This window comes from Maylandia zebra, linkage group LG15 (genome assembly GCF_041146795.1).
Source record: "Maylandia zebra isolate NMK-2024a linkage group LG15, Mzebra_GT3a, whole genome shotgun sequence".
NCBI classification, from domain to species: domain Eukaryota; kingdom Metazoa; phylum Chordata; class Actinopteri; order Cichliformes; family Cichlidae; genus Maylandia; species Maylandia zebra.
The window spans coordinates 20,654,089-20,679,055 of record NC_135181.1 but is presented as its reverse complement, the minus strand read 5'-3'; the positions used below and the strand labels follow the sequence as shown (position 1 = coordinate 20,679,055).

At 40.3% G+C, this 24,967-nt stretch overlaps 1 protein-coding gene across 5 annotated transcripts in view; it reads right to left on the bottom strand.

Moving 5' to 3' along the window:
• Positions 1 to 24,967, bottom strand: part of fam184ab (family with sequence similarity 184 member Ab) — a 229,571-nt gene that overhangs the window by 104,817 nt on the left and 99,787 nt on the right. For all 5 annotated transcript variants that reach the window (XM_076874063.1, XM_076874062.1, XM_076874065.1 and 2 more), the window contains 6 exons: positions 23,143 to 23,301; positions 19,459 to 19,698; positions 19,059 to 19,142; positions 17,785 to 18,036; positions 7,113 to 7,248; positions 5,179 to 5,360 (listed from right to left, as the gene is read on the bottom strand). In XM_076874063.1, the coding sequence (XP_076730178.1) occupies positions 5,179 to 5,360; positions 7,113 to 7,248; positions 17,785 to 18,036; positions 19,059 to 19,142; positions 19,459 to 19,698; positions 23,143 to 23,301 (1,053 nt within the window). The remainder of the gene's footprint in view (positions 1 to 5,178; positions 5,361 to 7,112; positions 7,249 to 17,784; positions 18,037 to 19,058; positions 19,143 to 19,458; positions 19,699 to 23,142; positions 23,302 to 24,967) is intronic.

Here is a 24,967-nt window from a genome sequence, read left to right as displayed (position 1 = left end):
CGACTCACTGTTGGGTTACGCAGCCACCCGTCACTTACCCAGGGTTGCACTGTACACTGCACTGTAGCCGCGACAGCTCCCCTCCCCTCTCGCTAATTGCTGTAATAGATGTAAACAAGCAGGGTGGGAGGTGGAGCAGATGACATCTAGTAAAACTTCTGCAGTCCACCAGTCTACTTTGATGTAGCGAATGAAAGGTTGAATGTAGCGTTTGAGTCCGGCCTGTCATATAGACTATGCCAGCCTTAATTAATTTCAAATCAAACTATCAATATATATCACATTTTACAAAAAAATCCCGTTAACTGTTTAGGAATTACAGACATTTTTAAATACAGATCACATTTTTAGAGGTTCAAAAGTAATTGGAGGATTCACAAGCAGTTTCATAGCTTAGTTATTATTATATAACAAATGAAGCAGACATAATATCTGAAGTTGAATTAAAATGTTGAATTTCACGTGTCTCAGCAAGACACATGAGACAACTAAGGTGGATGAAGACAGAATTAATTCCATGGTTAAGAGAAGTAACATCTAACCAAGCTAAGAACACCTTTGAGCAGATAGCTGGTACTTCCATCCGATCCTATCACTAATATCATCCTCTGTCACACCAACCTTCTGCATGTCCTCCTTCACTATACCTGTGAATCTTTTCTGTGGTCTCTGGCAGCTCCACATTTAAAATACTTAGCCTAATATGCACTCTCTCTCATCTGCACATGTCAAAACCATCTCAGCCTTCCCTCGTTTGAACTTTATCTCCAAACAGCTCAACCTCAGCTGTCCCTCTGATGCACTCATTTCTAATTTCTAAACATACATCAAATCAGGACTCACTACCATCTTGTAAACCTTCCCTTTCAGTCTTGCTGATATTCTTCTGTCACAAATCACCTGACCTACTCCTCCCTGTATGCACTTTCTTCTTCACCCCTCCTGTGCACTGTCCATTACTTTGAATGGTTGACCCCAAGTATTCCAACTCATCTACCTTCACTAACTCTACCAATTTTATGTTTATCTTTCCACCTGTCTCCCTTTCATTCACACACATGTTCTGTTTTGTTTCATTGTTTCATTCTGTTGTTTGCTTCATTCCTCCTCTCTCCAGAGCATACCTCCACCTCTCCAGACTCTGCTTCCTACTCTCCTTACAGATCATAATATCATCTGTGATCATCAGCGTTCACAGAAACTCCTCCCTGAGCTCAGCTGTCAACCTGTCCATCATGACCACAAACAAGTAGGGGCTCTGAGCAGATTTAATCTCACCCCAACTTGAACCCATCTGTCACTCTTACCACACACCTCACCAGTGTCTTGCTGTCCTCATAAATGTCCTGTACCTCCCCTCACATAACTTCTCTGACGGCTCATCAACTTTGTCCATCTATAGTGTGTCCAGCTTCACATACAACTGACTGTAAGCTTTTCCTTTGCCACCTCACTCTTTCTTGAACGCCTACCCTCCCAGTACTCCGGTGTACTATTTTTAATCTCCATGCTATCTCACTTTTCCACCCTCTTCCCTTGATATTCTCACTCTGATAACAAAATTTATATCAATGGACATAAGTGGAGCCTTGCATGGTGGTGGATGCAGAAACTATAACATTGTTGTTGGTTTATTAGATGGAGAGACATCTGTATCGGCATCTCATGGTATTAAAAATCATATCCTATGACATACTAATACCCTAGTGTTCTATATACTTTAATGGCAGTAAATTTACTGCTTCAGAATTAATAGCGTAATAGCTCCCCAGCCTATTTAGTGATACTAAATGCTTACATAACCACAGAGAGCCCATTACAAATTATATTCACTCATTACAAATTAAATGTTTGCTTAAGTGTGATAAACGTAATGTGTAAAACTCTTCCTTTGTCCACTAAACTAAACTCTAGAAATACTAGGCTTAAGAAAAATGTGAATATATTAGCTTCTCAAGTCATTTAGACTGACTGATCAACATAACTTCTCAGCATGACACATTTTACTGTCCTAAAACATGTACAGTTTATATCTCATTCAACCTCACAATTTTCATTAACCCTACTGAGTGTCTGGCAGATCATCAGACACTGGCAGCAACATGAAAAAACTTTAATCTCCGATCAAAGAACGATCATATTAGTGTGCAGTAATTGCTCAGAACCAAAGGCTGTTTTGGAAAACTACCAAAAACAACATCTAACAAACTGGGCAAGCCTGCTGTGTTATCATATGGCCAACAAAGCCATGGGCGCCACATCTCCACAGTGTGACACAAACAACAGGCCATGAACATCCTGAGAGGTTAATTTCTCCTTTTGCAGAGAGACAGAGGAAAAAAACTCAAAGAAATAAAAGCAAACAAAATGGGAGAGAATGGTAATAAGAGGGAACCGAAATGAAAACCAAGGAAACAATTAATCTAATGACTTTTCACACATGTTCCCTAATTAAGTCAGGTCAATGAAATTATCATTATAGTTCCGTCTCTTCTTGTTCACTAATGTTGCTTATTTCGAACCATAATTGATCCAATCTTTGTCTTAAAAAAACAAGGAAAGAAGAAAACATGGTCTGCATTGCCAAAAAAGATGCAAATTTATATGGATTTCACTTGGAAGGAACTGTGCCAAATATCACTACATTAACAATTAAATGTAATTATAAAAATCATCTTTGCAATGTTTACATCAAGGTAATTTTAATTTATTTTACAAATACGATACATTCACTATCATTCAATTGTACAAAGCATTTGTTTTTTACGGGACTTTTAGCAGTAAGTATTTACATCTAAAACACTCATGAACCCATCTGAGTCAGGGCTGCTATAGCTGATTATGAATGGTTCTTACTGTTTTTGTTTTGTTTTCGGTTTCAAGCCACTTCGCAACCCAACTCTGTCTCAGTGTAGCAGAAAAAGTAAATTAGCTCTTTATAACTTCAGTCAATTATCCTTCCATGTTTTAACTGACTTGGTCAGTGTCTCATCTGTTGGCACCGTTTCCCTATCTGGTCCTGCTGCAGCCCTCCTCGCCACTGGCTTTCATATGTAAAGGGTGAAGAGGTCCCTGAACAGAGCTGCACCGCCAAATATAAATTACTGCAGATGGGAATGCTCTCTTCCCAATTTCTTGCTTCACTGCCCGTTCAGCTTGTGACTGTTTTCTTTTGGCATTACATGTTATGTTCTGTTTACTCACTTTACTAAACTTTAGAGGGGAACATTCAGTTACTGTGACACTCATGTTCAGTGCAGCATTTTGATCTGCTGCTCCATTGGGGGTCCTGAGACCCTATAACTGCATTTTGATCGAGGTGATATGTCCAAAGTATAATACAAACACCAGTGTAATTTCTCCATTTCACTACTAAGGGTTAAAATATCACTGTATTAAGAAAATTCTTTTAAGTTTACCTGAAATGAAAAGTTCTTTTCAGACAGTTATGAGGAGACAGAAACGGGTTCACGTTATTTATAACCAGCTTTGAGCTGGTTATAAATAACGTGAACCAAATAGAGATTCTGGCTTTAGGTTAGAGGGAGTGTAAAACTGGTTGAGTAACAGTTACCTATAACCAGTTGTGGCAAATGGCTGATCCTCCCTGAGCCTGGTTCTGCTGGAGGTCTCTTTCTCTTAAAATGGCGTTTTTCATTCCCACTGTTGACAAGTGTTTCCTCAGAGAGGGTCGTCTGATTGTTGTTTTTTCTGTATTGTTATAGGAGAGCTTTGAGGCAACTGTTGTTGTGACTTCACGCAACATAAATAAAAGTTTTCAATGTGTTTTTTCAGATGAGAAAACATGTAGACTATGTGACACAAAAATACATTGGAAAAAATTCAACCCACCTCTCTGGGACCTTTAATACAAAAAGCATTCATAGCGTGAAGGTAAAATTTCATTAAGCATAAATAAAGTTATTTTACATTAATAAATCAACTGAACCCGTCGAGGTCAGATGGGAACTTTTATCAAATTTAGTTGAGTTTGCATAAATTTCATCAAGAGCCAATTTATAATGATGAATCAGTGTTGAAAGGTTTGGAAATTTAGCTTCAGCCATAGAAGAAAGATGGCATGAAGTTTAAGTGATCTGAGATCTTCCATTATCCTTGGGAAGGCATCTAAATTCACAGCAACCACACTCAGTGGGAGAAGTCTTTCAGCTCCCAGAGGATTACACTGCACAAATGTCAGATATAAAAGAATGGGAAAACACACATGAGGCTGCAACACTTGACATTTACTATCGGCTGCGGTTGGTCTGCTGACTACGCTGTTGCTTAAATCATCTGACCTTTAAGAGTCCCGCTTTCTAAAAAGAGGAGCAGCTGTCCTTTTTTCAGAGTTTGTAAAAGCTGTGATCGACAAGTTTGACCCTTTCAACTGTTTGACGACCACAGGTCATCTTGCACAGATGACATGCTTTAAACTTTGTTGCAGACCTACGATTAATTTTCTTCTTAATCCCTAGGAATTCCTCTGCAACGCACTAAATATGCCAAAATAACTAACGAAAGATAGACAGGGCGGGTATTTATGCATACTGTAAATCTGCATGCTCTTATCTAAAAATCTGACTTCGCCTACAAGTACAACTCTCTCAGATACATCAATAATTAAAATCAAGTGCTCTTTTTACTTCTGTAAAGACTTGGTTTGGGAAAGACATCAGCCTCACATGGGGATTGCAGTCTCGTCTGTACAGTCAGTATCACAAACTAAGAGAAGCAAGCAAAAGAAAACTTGAAAAATGAATTTGGACTAGAGTCTACGTTTAAATCTACTTTTGCTTGATCCTGGTCACATGGTCAGGAGAGACAAGTTCACTACTTAAAATGCACATAAATACAAAAAAATACAGGAGACCAAGGCTTCATGCTGGGGTTTCACAATAACATTTTGGGTACAATTTTTTTTCTAACAAAGTAACCCTAATGTGAAAACCTGATGTCAGTAGGTATTACTTATTACTGCTCAACTCCATCGACATTGGACCACTACACTAAAAAGTATGGGCACTGACTTCTTCACAGTCCTTGTATTTTAAACTGGTGTGAAGCAAACTACAAAAAAGATCAGTTTCTGCATCTTGATGACTTATTGGTTATTCATAACAGAGCTGCTTCCTGTCCGACATGAATACAAAACACTTCACCATCACACACACGCACCTTCTCCAGGGCCTGGAGCTGCTGTTTCTGTCTTTCATCCAGTGCTTGGCCCTGGCTCTGAAGGGCCTCCCTCTCTTCCTCCATTCGCACCACCTTGTCCTTCAGCCGATTCCGCTCGTTGTCCAGGTCTCTGATGGCTGCTTCCTGGGTCATCTGGGTGGCCTGCAGACTGCTTATCTGACCTATGGCAGAGCAGAGGCGAGAAGAATACAAATATTCAACTGATGCAATCAGCATGTTGCTGGTTCTTATTGATGCTGCCAACACAGCTACAACGAGGGGCTGTCAAAAAGTTTCAGTTTTGTGATTGTGCCATAGTTGACCCTGACTCATAGGAAGAAGGTCTACAACTCCCTGGGGCCTTTCTATGTGGAGCTAGAATTCTTTTGCTTTGTCATGTCTTTGTCTCTGGGTACTTCAGAGCTATACAGTTCTTCACTGAAAACCTGCTTGAGATTGCTTTGATCTCTAGGGGCTTGCTACATTCTCCAGTAGTTAGCAATGAAAATGTTGACATGCCCACAAATACTTTTAAAACTATTCCCAGAGCAGTAGTGAAACTGTTAAAGTACAATGCAAAACAGGAAGTAAAAGTTGTGTTTTTTCACGTGTTAGTTGCAGCGATAATTCTGTTTCTAGAAAGCTTCACACAAGTTCTAAGTTCTAGTTTCACTATTTACTCTCCAAGTTCTAGTGAAACTAGAACTTGGAGAGTAAATAACAACTCTCTGAAGATAAGTTTCCATCTTCCCTGTGAACTACAGGTGATCGTGTCAAACTGCTTGCCATTAAATCAATCACAAGAAATTTTTGTTGCAGCCATTTTTGTGACTGATTTCACTTCCACAAGTTTGGAAATAAACATTTTTGTTACCCAACTGGTGGTAGCCAGTTAGTAACTGATTGGTCTTTGTGATTGTGAGAGGCCTTAAATGCTGATTCTAAATTAGCTGTAAGTATGAGTGAGAGTCTGAAAGGTTATTTTTGTCACTATGCTAGCCCTGCAATGGATTAGAGACCCTGTCTCTCCCCCGTGACAGCTGGAACAGGCTTGAGCCCCACTTTGGCCCTTAACTCGATAAGCTGTTAGGAAAATATATGGATGAATGGACACCCAATGTGGCAAGAAAGGGTCCTTATCAAGCATCTGTATGTGAGCTGGGAGTGAAAATGTGCTGGACATTTCTGGACATACAAACCATAAAACTTAAACTCAAGACTACACATTTAGTAATTGTTGAAGGATGATAAGTTGAAATTTACCACTCTTACACTTTTTTTTTACCTTTATAACTTAAAAAACAAAAGGCACTTTAAAAGGCAAAAAGGACTCATGGTCATTTCTTTGCAAACAACCTTGAGAGGTCCTCTGATCTGTAGTGTGGTAAATGAGACTCCCATGGCTGCATTTACCAGCTGGATCTTATTTGTCTCTAACATGCAAGCAGCTCCAGTGGAAAGTGATAAAATGCTCTCATTGGATACAACGAACTCATTGGAGCTAATGGGCCGAGAATGACTCCGCACCAAAGTGGCTGCGATTGCTCACACGTTTCAGACAGTAATGTTTATGCAATGTTGTTAACCAAAGTAGTGATGGAAATACATCATAAGACATTAGACCAGATTCTAACATACACCTATTTAGCCATTTACATGTGCACATAAACACAGACAAACTGGGCACTGTCGTCAGCAAGGCTTCTTCTAGCAGCCTCTGAGGGACCGGGAACACCATTAGCCCCGATATACAGTACAGCAACATGCTATTAAAGTGTAACAGGCAACGATGTGTCAGACAAGATGAGGGGAGCTGTTAGTCGATATGTTTGACGTGTTTGCACGGAAAGCATAGAGTGCATCTTGAGTCTAGTGCGGATGCAAGAATTCACAGGTCTCATGAAAAGAGAAAGGGAAGAGATTGTGGGTCTTACTGGCTTTGAGAAGTATTTCAGTTGCCTGCTGCTGAACTCGGTCTCTGGCTGCCTCTAGTTCACATTCAGCCTCCTTCTGACGGATTTCCACAATCTCCGAGTTCTGGGTCACCTCGTCCAGCTGCTTGGTTAAGTCCTAGAGGAGAGTCAAATCCACAAAAGAAAGCTCTGTTAGGGTAGGTTAAGAAGAACAACAACCAACCTCTAACATCTTTACAGAAGGAAATAATTAAATTATAATTTACCCCCAGTTTAAATGACACTGATGAAAAGACTGATGGTCTGTGCTGTCATACAACTCTTTTCGGTTTACTTTCCCTACTTTCAGACATTGCAGACGGGTGTTTTCAAACATCATTAAAGACCAGCTGATAAATGCAGCTTTGATATATATAGTTCTAAGCCTAAATATAGTATCTAAATGAGCTTGAATATTAAACCTAAATAACTAGCAGACCAGAGACTTCAAATGGCATGACACATCTGACTTTTACTCAGTGAAACTGCAGTTCCTCTAATGGCCACTTGAGACCAGCTTCCAGGTCAATCCCCATAAACTCATATGTTAAAACTTCCCATTAAAAACAGCATGTTTACAGCCTTGCACACAAACAGTTTTGGCCTCTACAGATACTTTCCACCTTTAAAACAACTATACAGAGGGGAAATATTTTTATCCAACTCATTCATGTGGATAGTGGCCACTCTGACAAGTTTTCAGACAGTTGGAGCTGTATTTGTGATATTGGTGCATTTTGTAGAATTTTTAATTGAACTAGCTCACAAATAATATAGCCTGTGGTAAGCTACAGCCCACCCAAGATGCTTATGGTTCAGTTTTGATGACTGAAATTCTAGTATTTTGATTAATGATAATGTTGAGGTTTTAATATTTAGAATCTCATATGGATGTCAACACCACGGGTATGACGATGTTTTACAAATGAAGTCAGAATTATTAGGCCCTGTATTATTATTTTTTGTTTTAAACAGAGCAAAGAATTCTTAACACAGGTTTTTTAAACATTCTATTTTTATTTTGGACACTTAAAATATGTTACTTGGTACACAGAAACAATATTATACCACATAAACCAAAAACTACCAGGGTTAAGACTGTTACTAGTCAATTTTATATCCTTTTTGCTAGATAACGGCCTGCAGCCGTTTATTGTAGTTTTCGGCACGTCTTAAACATGCCTTGATGGTCTGCGATGGTCTTCTGGAATGCGCCTTGGCCTTTGGTTCACCTCACAGATTTCCAGTTGGATTCAAGTCGGGGGGGTTTTGTTCACTTTGGTCGTCTAGAGGTAGTTCTTCTCCAGGGGCGATGTGTGTATTGATTACGTTGGAAGACAAAGCGATGACCCAGACCCAGTTTTGCTGCCAATTCTTTGAGGTTTTCTTTAGGATCAGCACATATCTTTTTTTTTTTATGATTATCCTTCAACCTTGGTGGGATTCCCAGATTCAGATGCACTGCAGCTTCCCTACAGCATAAAACTCCCACCATGTTTCACTGGGCGCACTGTTTTTTAGGGTTGTACTTCAGAAAAAAAAAAAAGAAAGATTCCTTGCTTCAAACGTATGCAGTGTCTCTGTGGCAAAAAACTACAGTAGTTACATCTCATCTGACGTGTATGTCCAGTATGCATCATCTTTGTTCAGGTTTCCGTAGCATATTTCAGTCTGGCTGGAAAGTGTCTCTTCTTCTTGGGCTCTTTTTTTCTTGGTCTGTAACCTCACAGTCCATTTCTGTCTAAGGTTCTCATGATTGTGAGATCAAAAGTCCTGACTTGGCTAATTGTTCATTACTGATTTCAGCATTTGTTCTGGGGTCTTTAGACACTTTTCTCAATAGTTTTCTTTCCAATCTCTGCCGGGCTTATTCTGCACAGTGTAGCTCTCTTTAATTTTTTTGATGAAACTTCTCATTCCAGTTCTTGACATTTGGAAGCTCTGTGATAAGGTTTTTAATTCATCTCCTGCTTTGTAAGCATCAACAATTCTTTTTCTGTTGTCTAAGCTGATTTCTTTTGTTTTTGGCATGATGCTTTCTCAAGCGGCAGCTCAAACTCCTGCTGAAGTTTTTGTACTGTGTGTAAACTGGAAGACGATGCTCAGTTTTAACTTGATTTTACAAGCTTTGAGCATTACAAAGTTAAAGCACATCACTGCACAGCAGTGGCTTGTGCTTTTGCTCAATAGAAGTTCAGGTTATCGGGGGTTATGTTAAAAATATGTTGCTCTGTTTCATTGTGGAGTAATTATTTTATCCTCACCTTTATATACAGTCAGTCAATCATGTGTGGTCACAAGTTCACCAACAAAACTTTAATATTGATTAAAAAAAAGTCTGTGTTGTGCTCAAATATTTTGCATGTTTTTTTTTTAGAAAAGGGAAGAAAAAGGAATAAAGAGAAACTAAGAGTTTACAAAATAGTTTATAGAGCTGTCCTAAGGAGTTCTTGACCTCTGGACAGGTCAGGTTAATGACTAAAACATTGTTTTACAAAATTATCGTACTATCTATAAATGATTTTTGTGGTGATAAAAAATAATTTATAGATAATGTCTTTGTTATTTACAAGTTAAAAGATCACTCATTACAAAGACTGCCACAAGGCTCGCTAGCTAGTATAAATAGAAGAAGATGGGTTTTTTTCACTCTCACTAACTTTTTTGAATGATAGGATTGTTAGCCCAAGTCCAAACTTCAACATTCAAGACCTAAATATCTGGGCACATGCCCTTTAATGTCAGTCATTAACTAAATGGAATGAAACCTGAGTAAATGTAAATCCACCTATTCTATATTTGATGAGCTGTTAAGGGTGTGTTCAGTACTATTATGAGGTAAGGTATGCTACTGAAGACAGACCTTTAAAATTACATGTTGCTTGGTCATTGCAAAGAGGTAAGTGTAGTACATTCATATTTAAAGCAATGTAGAGGCTTTAAGAGGCACATCCGTATAGAAAAGTGAACTTCACCTTATGTTGTAATGCAATGCCAGGATGAAGTTGGCAGCCAGCAGTTGCAGCCAGTTTATCACACTTACAGAAAGAACCGTATTGGCAGAATATTAATACTGAAGATTGAGAGTGTAAATGCTGACTGGTGCTCAATTAATAGGAACTAGACTTCAGGGAGTGATTTGACGTGAGCACACACACACACACGCACACACACACACACGCACACACGCACACACACACGCACACACACACACACACACGCACGCACGCACGCACGCACACACGCACACACACAGTACAGTAGCTTTGTGATTTAGCACTCTGCAAGAACTTATGAGAGGCAATTTCACATCTTTCAATCCCATCAAACAGCCTCCCTCAAACTTAATTACCGCTGCTATGGCTAAGACAATGAAACCTCAGTATGATGAAAACCACTGAGGAGTCACACAAATTAGACCTGATATGTGTGAGTGGGTGAGACACTGTGTGTATGCTGATTTCCCTCAAGGAAAGTAGTTGCACTTTATGACCGCTAGGTTTAGATAAGGTGGGATAAACCCACTTTAACTTTATGATTTGGGGGGTTACATATACAGTGGGGCAAAAAAGTATTTAGTCAGCCACCGATTGTGCAAGTTCCCCCACCTAAAATGATGACAGAGGTCAGTAATTTGCACCAGAGGTACACTTCAACTGTGAGAGACAGAATGTGAAAAAAAAATCCATGAATCCACATGGTAGGATTTGTAAAGAATCGTAAATCAGGGTGGAAAATAAGTATTTGGTCAATAACAAAAATACAACTCAATACTTTGTAACATAACCTTTGTTGGCAATAACAGAGGTCAAACGTTTACTATAGGTCTTTACCAGGTTTGCACACACAGTAGCTGGTATTTTGGCCCATTCCTCCATGCAGATCTTCTCGAGATCAGTGATGTTTTGGGGCTGTCGCTGAGCAACACAGACTTTCAACTCCCGCCACAGATTTTCTATGGGGTTGAGGTCTGGAGACTGGCTAGGCCACTCCAGGACTTTCAAATGCTTCTTACGGAGCCACTCCTTTGTTGCCCGGGCGGTGTGTTTTGGATCATTGTCATGTTGGAAGACCCAGCCTCGTTTCATCTTCAAAGTTCTCACTGATGGAAGGAGGTTTTGGCTCAAAATCTCACGATACATGGCCCCATTCATTCTGTCCTTAACACGGATCAGTCGTCCTGTCCCCTTGGCAGAAAAACAGCCCCATAGCATGATGTTTCCACCCCCATGCTTCACAGTAGGTATGGTGTTCTTGGGATGCAACTCAGTATTCTTCTTCCTCCAAACACGACGAGTTGAGTTTATACCAAAAAGTTCTACTTTGGTTTCATCTGACCACATGACATTCTCCCAATCCTCTGCTGTATCATCCATGTGCTCTCTGGCAAACTTCAGACGGGCCTGGACATGCACTGGCTTCAGCAGCGGAACACGTCTGGCACTGCGGGATTTGATTCCCTGCCGTTGTAGTGTGTTACTGATGGTGACCTTTGTTACTTTGGTCCCAGCTCTCTGCAGGTCATTCACCAGGTCCCCCCGTGTGGTTCTGGGATCTTTGCTCACCGTTCTCATGAACATTTTGACCCCACGGGATGAGATCTTGCGTGGAGCCCCAGATCGAGGGAGATTATCAGTGGTCTTGTATGTCTTCCATTTTCTGATGATTGCTCCCACAGTTGATTTTTTCACACCAAGCTGCTTGCCTATTGTAGATTCACTCTTCCCAGTCTGGTGCAGGTCTACAATACTTTTCCTGGTGTCCTTCGAAAGCTCTTTGGTCTTGGCCATGGCGGAGTTTGGAGTCTGACTGTTTGAGGCTGTGGACAGGTGTCTTTTATACAGATGATGAGTTCAAACAGGTGCCATTCATACAGGTAACGAGTGGGGGACAGAAAAGCTTCTTACAGAAGACGTTACAGGTCTGTGAGAGCCAGAGATTTTCCTTGTTTGAGGTGACCAAATACTTATTTTCCACCCTGATTTACGAATAAATCCTTTACAAATCCTACCATGTGGATTCATGGATTTTTTTTTCACATTCTGTCTCTCACAGTTGAAGTGTACCTCTGGTGCAAATTACTGACCTCTGTCATCATTTTAGGTGGGGGAACGTGCACAATCGGTGGCTGACTAAATACTTTTTTGCCCCACTGTATTTTCTTTGTCTCACTTCTTCATACAGCATTCTGAGACAAACCTACAGGGAAAAAAAGTTTTGAGTCCATCTGGGAACTACCGTAGCTGAGACTAAGGTTGGAGCTCTGGAGTAAAGATAAAGATTGTGTTATTTCTACAAGTTTCTTCACTAGCAGTACAACCTATGGCTCTCTGTGAACAAGAAAAAGTAAAAGTGTGAATGTTTCAGAAACTGGGGCATTAAGTGGAGTCCTAATTTCTTCACAGGGCTGTTTCAAGACTCAGCTTTGGGTCTAAAATTGGAACTGGGATAGGATGGGGTTAGACACAGCTGTTTAAATGCCAATGCACGATTCAGCCAGGCCAAATATGTTTGGTTTTGTGTCAGTGTAGGCAAAATCTCTACAGGCAACATTCTTAACAAATGCAGACCTTTTGATTATGGAAAGACAAAAGTGAAAATCAGGGTGTGTGGGGCTTAGTCAAACTGACTGCTGCTTCTCCATAAGTCAAGCTCTGTGCCTCCTAGGTGAGGAGTTGCAGACATCCTAGGGCAAACACAGGACATGCTGTTGAGATTATGCCTCACAGTGGGCTTGGACACCTCAGTATCCTATGGCAGAGGGTAGCTACTGCCGATTAATTGACCTTCTGCGAAAGTTTGGATGTTTCTGCCAGTCCTGAAGCCTTCAAAGATCTTTTTCAGGATCAAAGGATTTCTCTAGTTTTTGTCATAACCCCTATGGTTCTCAGACAGGTGGTGCCCTACATGTGACAGTTTGTCTCACCTGCCATCCTCACTTTATATAGCTTGTTGTTGCAGATCCAGGTTACTGAATCTTAGAACTAATATTTTCTACTGTTTAACACCACTTTGATTTAAAGCGCCCTCCATCAAGAATCTATGTCACAGAAGGCTCCAGTATGCGGCTAGTTTGATTAAGCCAGTTTGCCTGACCTGTCAGTTTTGTTGTACGAGCTTTAACCAAAAAAAAAAATAATACGACTCTTTTTATACAGACCTTTTAATGAAAAACAGTATTGTGTTAATTTATCTCTTATTTCCTTCAGATTTTCTTCATCGTTCTAAGCCAGTTTGTTCCTACAATAGAAGTAAATGCACAACAAATATTGTCATTTTTAGCAAATCCAGTTAACATAATAAATTTGTTGAGGTGTCTTTGTAGTGGCTGAGACACAGCACCCATCAATGCACTGTGTGAGAGACATAAGACTTGCCTATATACTAATGCTAACTTTTGGTTTAGACTGAGTGGAAGGTCGTTGGTTGTTAAGGTTTGGGTTAAAGGCAAGTGAAAGCACAACTGTCCCTTTGAATGCAGTGTACACCTCTGTTTGTGTGAATGAGGCTGGCAGATGGAGGTGAAAACGCTTTAATTAACAGTATCTCTGTTGAATTATCTGAGTTAACAGAAGAATCCCATTGTCATGACATTCACTGATCACCTTTGATTCACTTCTAATCCCCTTTAAACCTCAACAAAAACACCCACACGCGCACATGTGAGTTCTTCTCACGTACTGCCTCACTTCTGTCAATCCTCCTGATTGGACCAGGCTGATTCCTGCATTTTCATTTAAATACAAAAAGGGACCCGAACATAGTGCTTTAGGTGATTTATTGTTTTATCTCACTAAAAGCTCCCATAGACTTAGTCCAGATAAGCTCTACCTGAAGTGAAATATTTAGTCCAAGGTCAGTGACAGCAGCAATTTAACACAGCGTCAGTGGAGTATTTCACTTGGGGGACAATTTGTAATTTTTTGGCATGCATATTCCTGCAGAAGCATGTGAACACTGAGCCATTAATTACGTCTGTCTCAGTTACTCTGAGCGATCATTTGCTTGCATTTCTCTGGAGATTTGCCTACTAAATCATAAGCTAAAGGAGGGTGGCAGAACAGTGAAGCAGACGCTGCAGCATCCTGACACCAACCGCAAGTGTCTCACACTGGTGTTAAGTCGATATTTGATGATACGGTTTCTCCACATGGCGTATGTGCCAGTACAGTAATTATGCCTCCGGAGACTTGGGAACATTTTGATTTAGTGCAGCATTTTAATTTTCAAGAGTCAAATTAATTTTGTGAAGGGTCTAAAAATGTGCCTCTACTTGCGCAAATGCTAGCAACTGTATAGGTATGCACAGTGACGAGACACAAGAGGTGTAAATCAAACCTGTGTTGCGAGCTTGTTAAGGTTAAATTAAAATCTATCATCCAACAATGAGCTCACAGCAGGACGTGAAGGATTAAAAGATCTGTTCACATACCGAGGCTGTTATTAAGAGATTATTATGATATTACTTTTACAACTCAATAACATTTCAGCTGCACAAAAGACAAAACCAGCAAAGGATCAAATAGTTTCCATCCTCTGATATCTGTTTTACCTTCTTACATCAGGTATCAACCGCTCTGCTTGTCGTTTCTTTATCTGGGTTGTAGTTAATTGCTCTGATAGCTAAAATTATTAACTCCACAGCCACCGCTGACCTCGATCCCAATTTCAGCATCACCAAGGAGGAGAGATCCCTTCCTGTCTTTGTCTGCAATCAGTGATAATTCCACATAAACTTCAGAGCGAGTCATCAAAACAAAACAGACCTACTTAGCCAATCCTCCCTGGAGCACATGTCAGCTTTATTTTCAACGGCGAAGATAATCACGGGCGTCGTCACTAAAGATCTTACAGAAGTCAGACACTAGAAAAAAAAAAAATGACTTGGGAAATAAACACAGCACTGCTATTTTTGCTGTCATACCAAATAGAGACTTAGTGTGCTGGATATTTTGGGTAATTTGTAACAAATACAAAAAAAGTTACAACTTTGGCAATCCAAAAATCCGAAAGGAAGATAACCAATATTGCTTTAACCGGTTCTGTTAATAGGGGGCTTCATTTGCTCAGGCATAATGGATACATTTTGCCTATCAAATCATCAAATAATAGGAAATAGCTTGAATTCCTCTTTAAAAAAAAACGTAAGATCATCTTTAGCAGCAATAACTTGTAGGGTTTGTCATCGTGGAGGAATTTTGGCCTACTCTTCTTTGTAATGTTGCTTTAGTTCATCGAGGTTTGTGGTCCCACGACGGCATTTAAGTCAGAGGACTCAACTCTTAAGTGGCTTGCTGCCAACCTGCTGGATGCTGAAAGGGTAAGTCCATACAGAACCCACTGAAAGGGTAGCATGAGCTGCAAATGGGGAGTAAAACTGAATCCATTAACCTTACATCCATTAACCTGAGACACACAGTGATTCTAAAGTGGCTGTAGGTATACGTGAATCTGTCTGTGCTAGCTCTGTGATACTTTCACAGGAAGTCTTACTTATACAGCGGCAACAGGCCAGTATTAGCTGGTAACACTGTCAGATAACATCGTCCATCATATGTTGGTTAGACATCAGTGGGTAGAGAGACAGCAGTGTGCAGAAAGGCCCTGCTCATATGTCTGCTTAAACTGTCCTAGAATATATTGAATGGCACAGAAACAGCCAACCGTTTTAGAATAATGGGACAAATTACTTGTAGACTGTACGGTTAAGCATCTCAGTACACAGGTAGGCTGTGGAAACGCAGCACACTGTTTTTAATCATTTACTGTTCAGCAGCTTGGACATTTTTGATCTGCTCCTCCTCTAAATTACAGAGAGAAGACGAGCAGGGACACAAAGTTTAAATACAATCTTGCTGACATGTCATCATCCTAATGACTTAATCAGAATCAGAATCAGAATGCTTCAATAATCCCTAAGGAAATTATGTGGGTTACAGTTGCTCCAAGACAATAACGGTGACAGACTGAACTAATTAAACAATACAGTATATTACAAAGTTTAGAATATATGAGAAATAGCTGTAATATATACAAATAGCTCAATTACAAATATCGAGAATATTACAGAGATGAAAAGTATATGATTGACTGAACAACCTGGACTAGCAGCCAACTTGAAGCGTTAATTTGGCGAATGTTTCTATTTGCCTTAACAACTAAATGTTTTAACAAACACTCTCCTTTAAGGCACCCGCACACTGCATGATCCGGGGAATCTTATAAGTTCACTGCATGACACTATGCAACATGGATGTATTAAACTCAGGCAGGACACCAAGTTTGATGACATTATTTCCCTACAGAATCAGGGACTGGTCTGCAGTTTCTCTCCATGCTACCATCACTCTTACATCCTAGACCAGACCTCTTACGACACGTAGCTGAACCATTTTACCTGTGCTTCACTGTTTGAGATCAAGACACAAAGGAACCATCCTTCTATAAAGACAGCCCAGCATGGCTAAATGACATCCTCACCCAATTTAAAGCGAGCCTCCTGTTAGGATCCCTGGGTCTGTTCCCAGTGTTTGTGTTTTTTTTGAACTTTTGCATGTTGTATTTTGTTTTGAGAAGTGAGCTATGTTTCTAGTTCGTAGTCTTTTGTTAACTTAGTCAGTTCCCTTTCATGTCCTAGTCTCACCTGTGTATGTCCTTCGTAGGGTCCCCGGTGGGCATTCTCTCTCTGTGTCTCTACCATATGACTGTGTCAGTATCTCAGTGTTTGTGATTTCCTGTCTTATTTTGATAGTCATTGTCTCATGTGCAGTCTTGCTTCCCTTTCTTCATTATGTCTATTTTGCTCCAGCTGTGTTCTCATGTGTCTCCACTTCTTCTAATCACCCTCCTGTGTATATGCAGTATCTCCCTTTGTGCTTTGTCATGTTATGGTCCATTTATGCTACTGTTCTGTTTCCCAGGCTTAGTTTTTGAGTGTTTCTTTGCCCGAGTTAGTTTAAGCAGCTTGCATTTAGTTTCCTGTTTGGTTTTGTATTTTTGCTCATGTCTTGTTTACTTATCAGCTCATTAAAGAGCTCGCCTTTAGTTAAACTGCCTCCATGCCTACAATTTTGGGTCCTCCTTCACCACACCCTAACCCTTGATACCCTGTGAAAAAGTTCAGTTCCACCTTGCACTTGGTTGAAATGTATACAAGCACAGAATACAACCTGTTTAGGTTTCACTTCCCTACTTCAAGGAAATACCTGGCTTTAGTTGCTAATTGCTCTCCTATGTTCATCGTCAGTTCTTGTAGGAGCATTCAATAAAAAAAAAAAATCAAGCTGAAGGCCCTAAAACGGTGAGATCCCCTATTATTTGACCCATTAATATAAAAATATCATTTTTGAAATCTATGAATGTTAAATTAAGGCTCAGGCTCAGGTTGGACCGCTTGATGAACATCTACTCGTCATAATTTAATCTATAAAGTGACTATCCATATAGAAAGGAATACATTTATTGAATTTCTTCACACGGACCTTGTTCCCTGTTTTAATTTGAATCTATCTTTGATTACAGGCACAAAATCTTTGCAAGCTGTCTATAAAAAGAGACATCAGCTCACTTAAAACGACAGGATTTTCGGCTACTTCGCCTCCGTCCACCTTCTGTTGACTCATTTTTGGATGAGCAGGTGAGGGTTCACACTCACTTTGACGGTGCTCTCTGCAGTGTTAAGTGACGACTGCAGCTTGTAGGACCTCTCCCGGTTTTCCCGAGCCTCGTCCGACACCCTGGCCAGCTCGGCCCTCAGTTTTCCGAGGGTTTTCTGCAGCGCCGCCTCCTGAGTCTGAAACTCCCGTCGCAGCTCGGCCTCAGTGCGTTTCCATGCCAAGAGGTTGTCGGCGGTAAGCTGCTGGGTTCTCTTCATGGCCTCCAGCTCGCGCTCATAAAAGGCCTGAGCCTGGGGACAAACGCACACTTGTGAAAGTGTTCACCACTGCGGAAAAGATTTAAGCCAAAAACATGAAGGGTGTAAAACTAATTAATAAGCCTCAGTTTTCTCTTTTTAATGACAATGTGAATTTTATATCGAAAGGTCTAAAAACATTTAGAGCTGGAGCCAAAATTACTTTCCTGACAGTGTTTACTGCCGACGAGGATGCTTTTTTTTATTGAATTACTAGCATCTAAATGCAGTCCTTAAGTGCAGCTATGGCTTTTCCTGTACACAGATCTGCAGATAACAACCTTCACTTTCAGCAGCGTCAACACTATAGTGCCAGCAAATTAAATTTTCAGGCCTTTTTTTAACTATTACTAATCCAAGGACATTTAGCACAGCCTGGAGTGAATCGATTCTGGAAATGCCAGATGAGACACTGTGTGTGCAAACCTTTTCTGCTTGAATCCTCTTGAATCCTTATTTTATTTAGGCTTATTTTTAAAAGATCGCACCTTTCAGTCTGGACTCAGTATTAGGTTTTTTGGGTTGGCTCTAGACAGAATTAGACTGTAGCAGTAGTGAGAGCAGGGAAGGAGAGTACACCCACGCTTTCCTGAAAACATTAATAAATAGAGTAAATAACAATGGACTTAAGAGTCTTAGAACATAGTGGTACCAGTTCTCCATCTACTGCAGGTTCTGGATAGAGTTGGCCCACTAACTTGGATCTCCAAAGTAAAACAAACACTACTGTATATTGTCCCTAGCAGCAGTTAAAGGGTTTGGAGGAGCGATACGAAGTGACTGAATGGCATCAAGGACATGTGAACAGTTTGGGAAGGGCAGACAATCACAACGAGAGCAAGAGAACTGGAAGTGGAAGGAAAACAAAACACACGGGTGGGGGGGGGGGGACTAACACAGAAGGCATCTGAATAAAATACCCATATAATGCCCAATAAATGATTTATTAACTCATATTTGCTTACCAGTTTGTTTACCAATTATTAATGATGGTTATTATATTTAATGTACTGTACCTTGCTGAGTTTGGCCTCGTATTCCTCCACCAGTCTCTTCTTGTCCTGTTTCAGCTCCTCCACCCGCTCTGTCAGAGAATCAACCTGAACGTCCAACATGGAGACACAAAGAAACGGCACATTTCGAATTAAGTAGAGTCAGTTTATTTTAAAAAAAAATTAAGCAACCAGAAGTCTCTGATGCTTTTGCTGTAGAGAGACGATTATAAATTACATTATAAAATGCATGTAGTCTATACTAGCGTTAAAATGTTGTATAAGGAAAGACAAGGTAGAACAAAGAGTTGGAAACTTGGTAATTATCGCTGTCCCACTTTCTTTCTTCTTCCCTGTAGTGGTTTAGAGTTTGATGCTTTGGCTTTCAAGAGCTGCTCTACTTTTGCAGAAGCGAGTGTGTTACCTCGGCTTTATGGAGCTGTACCAGTTTCTCCTGGTCTTTGCTGTAGTTTGCGTTCTGGCTCTGGTGGCTGCGAAGAAGCTCCTGGATTTCCTGTCTGTGCTCAGCCTTGAGCTCTTCCAGCGCGGCCCTCTTCTCCTGCTCGAACTGGGCCTGTGCCTGGCTGAATGTACGCAGCTTCTCCTCAAAGGACCGTCGCATCTCCTCCACCTCCCTTGACATGGACACCACACGCTGCGTGTGCTGCCAAAGAAGACGGGAATGAAAGGCTGAGCCAACAGGGGAATTGATTTATGGGTTTTGTAGGCTTCTTACAGAGCGCGTGACTTTTCAAAAGGTCTAAGCCAGGTGGTGGTGTACTGGCTTGGGGGATTTTGACCTTCTGGCTGCCGACCTGGCTGCTCTAAATTAGCAGTAAAAAGCAGCAGACTAAACAGAAACAAAGTGTGTGAGCAGAAAATGCTCTGAAGGTCATTGTTCAAAAATTACAAGAAAAATGTCATCTAGTATTGACATAGGAAGTTATCATTCTGACAATGCCTCAATCCATTGATATTATATGTTATATTGATTAGCAGAAAAGTGGTCTCTAAGGTACCTGATCAGAAAAACACTAAACATTTTACGATAAAATCTTTAAGGCACATAACAACCATCTGTCAGGGGAAGATTTACTAATATGTTTTCATACCTTTCATTTAATTTGACTGCATTTCATTCTCTAAAGTAGCTAATTACACAATCAGCACCAACTAACTATTAGCCATAAATTTTCTAGTCTCAAAGGGTACAGAAGTGGCATATCAACCACGATAAAAGTAGGAGACACCCATGACTGACAGCTTGGACAGTTATCAGGGAAAAAAACACTCAGGGATAATAACACAAGCACAAACACAGACACACATCTGCATATTTGCCATCAGTACGGTGGCTCATTCTGCTGCACTGTGGCCTCACAGCAAGTGGGTTCCTGGTTCAAATCATTCCTCCATGAGACCTGGCTTCTCCTGCCGCCAAAACATGCTAGGATAATGCTCCCCTCGCTGTGCCCTTGACCAGAATAAGGCCTTACAGGTGCCCACCGCTGCTAATAATGAATATGGGTTAATATGTGGAGACTACAGCCTTTGGGTGTTTGCATTTTATTTCTTTGAGCGTCACTCTAAATCAGGGATGTCATTTTATTTAATGGGCTAGATCAGTAAAACCACTGCATAATAACATGTGGTGAAATATCCATTTCCAAAACACATGATGAACATCCTCAGATCATTTTAACAGTATGTCTTATTGCATATGTGCTGTAAATAAGTGAATCTAGAAAATGCAAAAGTAACTTTAACTTTGTTCTGGAGGTAGTTCAATGCCTGTTTTGGGTTGTTGTGTCGGAAAAGTGATGACCCAGACCTGTTTTACTGCCTTTTAAAAACCTGACATATCCTTCTTTATTCACAAGTCCATCCATCTTGACGAGATTCCTAGATCCAGATGTAGCGAAGCTTCCCCACGGCATGATACTCCCGACACACTGTTCTAACTCTAACCCTCATTAGCCACTGGTCTGGAGTCTTTAAACATATCAGTAGTTTTCTTTCCTTCCAGGCTTGTTCTATATTTGTGTTTCTCTGATTCTGTGGATGATACTTCTCAATCCTCTTTTTGTCTGTACAAGTATCAGTCCATTTACCAAACAGTCCAGATGTGTTGTGAGATGATGTATATTGTACTGATAACTGTCCGTACAAGTGTCTTACTTTTCAAAGCCATCCAGTGGGCTTTGGTGGCCTGGTTCAGGCCCCAGGCTGCTTTGTTTGACATCCCTGCTCTAAATCATAAATTCCTGCATATAGTCAATTTTTCTTTATTCCTGCCTTTGCATCTTTTTATCAGAGAGCTGCACACACTCCATAAATCTATATAATGATGTTCATTTGGTCAGCTATTGTTAGAGATTAGTTACACGCTTCACTGTCCTCCCAGGTCATATACAAGCATATACATGGGGATGATTTCATACACACTGGCTTGCTCATAAACTTATAAACAACAAAGCAGAGGCAATTTACAGCATAGCAATAAGAGAGGTACTCCTCTCCTACTTAAACGAGGTGCGGAAAAAAAAACGAATTTAAATTATATCTCTTTATGTGTCTTAGCAGGACTGGATTGTTATTGGATATCGAAGAAACTAGATGTGATTGCATCCGAGAGGCAGCCAGATCCAGCTGTTCAATACATCCTGCATTTGACTTGCAATCCAGGCAGATGTGAAGAAGATGAGTGCATGTATCTCTCTAAGACTTCAATGCAATGTTCACTTCTCCCAGCTGTTATTGTGTCAAACAGTCTGTGGTCTGTCTACTGTTACTGTAATCCTAACAGGCAGATCTACTTTGGAATAGTACCAGAATAACACCAGTTGTTCCTGTGTCCAAAAAAGTTGGCACTAATACGTCTGTATTTTTACTCAAATAACTGTATATAAAAGATGGATGCACCGTGCACCCACTGTGGCATCACCCACTGGTTAGTGAGGTCCTGCTGAATCGTTTTGCTCTCACCATCTTGGTGTTTTAAAATGGGAGATATTAGGCAGGGTTTTGATAACTGAGAAATATTGTATATACCTGAGCTGCAGCAAACCCTACCCTCCTTTTTCACTGTGATGAGGATCCTAATTTACAAAATGAACTTCATGTTTTATTCATCTAACGAGACCATAAACTCATGTTGTAGATCGAGTAAGCCGAGGGCTTTTTTTTCCATCAACTCAACTTGTGCCCATTGCACGACATTACAAAGAATGCTGGTTCTGGACACTAAGCTACATCTAAGAGTAGTTTTATTTTGTAGTATTGCTGCCTTCACTAAAGTAAAGAATCTAAATCCTTCCTCTGCTGCTTTCCATGTATTTTCGTATATTAAGGCTTAAGGCAATCGACAAGAACCTGAAAATTGTGCCTCCCATTTCCTAGGCTAATATTCAAAGCTGCATTTTCTGATTTCCCCCATGCGCTTCGCTCTGATGGGTTCTTGGCCTTTCCTGTGGCAACACATTCAAAGGTTAGACCAAGCCAAGTTCTCTCTTTTATGTCTCTCCCGCTCTCTGATCCAACTTTTCCTTTGTCTCACCATGAGCACAACTCCTCTTTTAACTAGATGACCCAGGCCTCCTTGTTTCCTGTTTCTCTGCAAGGCCCTGCTCACATCTTAGTAAAATCAAAAATGGAGTTATAGTGGGCCAAATCATTCTCAATAAATCATCATCTCACATTCTTATGGGGGAGTTTCTTCTGGTTGACTTGTTTTAAAGAAACCTACTAAAATGTGCAAGAAAATCTGTTAAGTGATGGCATGACGTTGGTGTTTCCAGGTAAACGGAGCTCATTCTAGTCATCATGTAGCTGGATTAACTCGTGGATATACGTGACTAAATTTAAAAATGTATTGAATAATATCTGGACTCTATTTACAGACTCCTTGAAAAAAGAAATGAAAATGAGGCCTGAATGAACCCTGACCGCTCACAGCAATCTGAGGCAGTTGATGCAGACAAAGAGAGACTCTCCACTTCACAGCAGGACAGAGAAACAGACTTAATAGCGATTACCTGCAGCTGTGAGTGCAGACACAGGTGCCTCTTGCCTCCAGCACACACAGACATCACATCACTCTTCCATTTACCTGAGCCTCAGTGCAGAGCTGCATGTCTTCCACCCTCTGACGGTAGCTCTCGAACTCGGCCAGGGCCTGCCTCTTCATCCTCTCGTGGAGTTCCATTGACTCCTCCAGAGACTGGATCCGCTTCTTCAGGTCCATCTCATCGCTGATCTTGCTCTTGTACTGTGACAAACATTTAAAGTTCAGTGAAGTGCTCGCTATCATCCAAATCTAGCATTTTAATGACAGCATGTGTGGAGATGCTTACTCTGTGATTGACAAGGCACAATATGTCGTACACTTCATATCCTCCAAAACTTGATCATTTTGAGATATTATGGGACATAAATTGCATACAAACACCGGTAAATAACCATCCTGGATTTCAGCTTTAATTAAAATTACTTTAAAAGATTGGCTGATGCGCACAGAATTTAAATTAGGCTTTGATTTTCCTCATTATGACAATAAATGAAAGTGAAAATTAAAAGATTAAATAGGTACATCCAATTCGGCTAAATTAATTAAATTTACATTCAAAGCACACCAGTAAACACTGCCTCCAGGGAAACTTAATAGAGAAGCAGAGTGAGGCGATGTCTGCGTATTCAAGTTTAGCTGATCGAGGTTGGTCACATTACTCACAGAGAAGCATCGTCATTGAGGCATTGTCATCAAGAGTAATGACGTGACATATAGGCCTAAATAATTAATATTCACGTGATTCATAATTGATGACTTCATTTCAAATGTGGTCTGAGCTCACCGGTGTTCACAGTGCAGCGCTCCTGATGTACTTTAGCTACATCATCAGCTGTATGTGATTTTATAATGATGTCTGTTTTCTGTTGAAATCTATTATAAAGTTGACTTTAGTTCCTCTTCAGCCTTTTGTCCACCTATTATTATTACTGTTATTATATTTATTATATCATTGCGTCTAATTTTATTACGCTTTATTTCATTTTTAATTGCTGTAACAAACGACTTTCCCACCTTTTATGATAAATAAAGTAGATCTTATCTTAATCTTATCTTTTAGGTCAAAATGAACAAAGGCCTATGAGAACAGCTTCTCTTTACACCTGTGATACATTTCTATTATCTAAATTTCGAAAATAGGCTTTGCTTACATAATATTCATCCTCCTCCTTTTATATTACCACTAAAGAGTCAGATGTAGACGTTTAGATTCAGTACGACTTCGCCCTGGGTTGCATTACATTATATCAGCACATGCAGACATCTTTGTTCTCCTGGATACTGAGTGCTTGCTACAATACATGTCTCAGCAGTGGTCCTGAGACTCCTGAAACTCCTTTCTGCATGGATGAACCTGGTCTAACGAGATTCCCACAACGCCGTCTTCTCTCTTTCATTTTATCTGCATTCCCCAAGTCTGCATGTTACTAAAAAGCCAAACACTGTGTTAGATCCCAGTTACCCCATACAGGAGGTCTGGATTGGGGTCTGAGTCTGAGTTTCTGATCCTATGAGTATACTATGAGTATACAACAGTGGGTTATTCAGAAACCATTGGCAAGGAGACTCCTAGATCTAAAAGCCTGATATCTTGTAAGCTTCTACTTGATTCATAATATGAACTTAATATGAATGGACAGCACTGTAACAGCAGTTTTGCTCTTAAACCACTTCCTTGTATTGTGGACAGGAGCAAAAGCCCCCCGACATGTCATGAAAACAGCACGAAATATTGTTGGCACAGAAACAACATCTCTAGATCACTGGCTGTGTGAAGAGGACCAAGCAAATCATCAAAGACATTGCAGACCCTGGACACAATTTGTTTAAGCTCCTACCATCAGGCAGACATTTTCAAACAATCCAC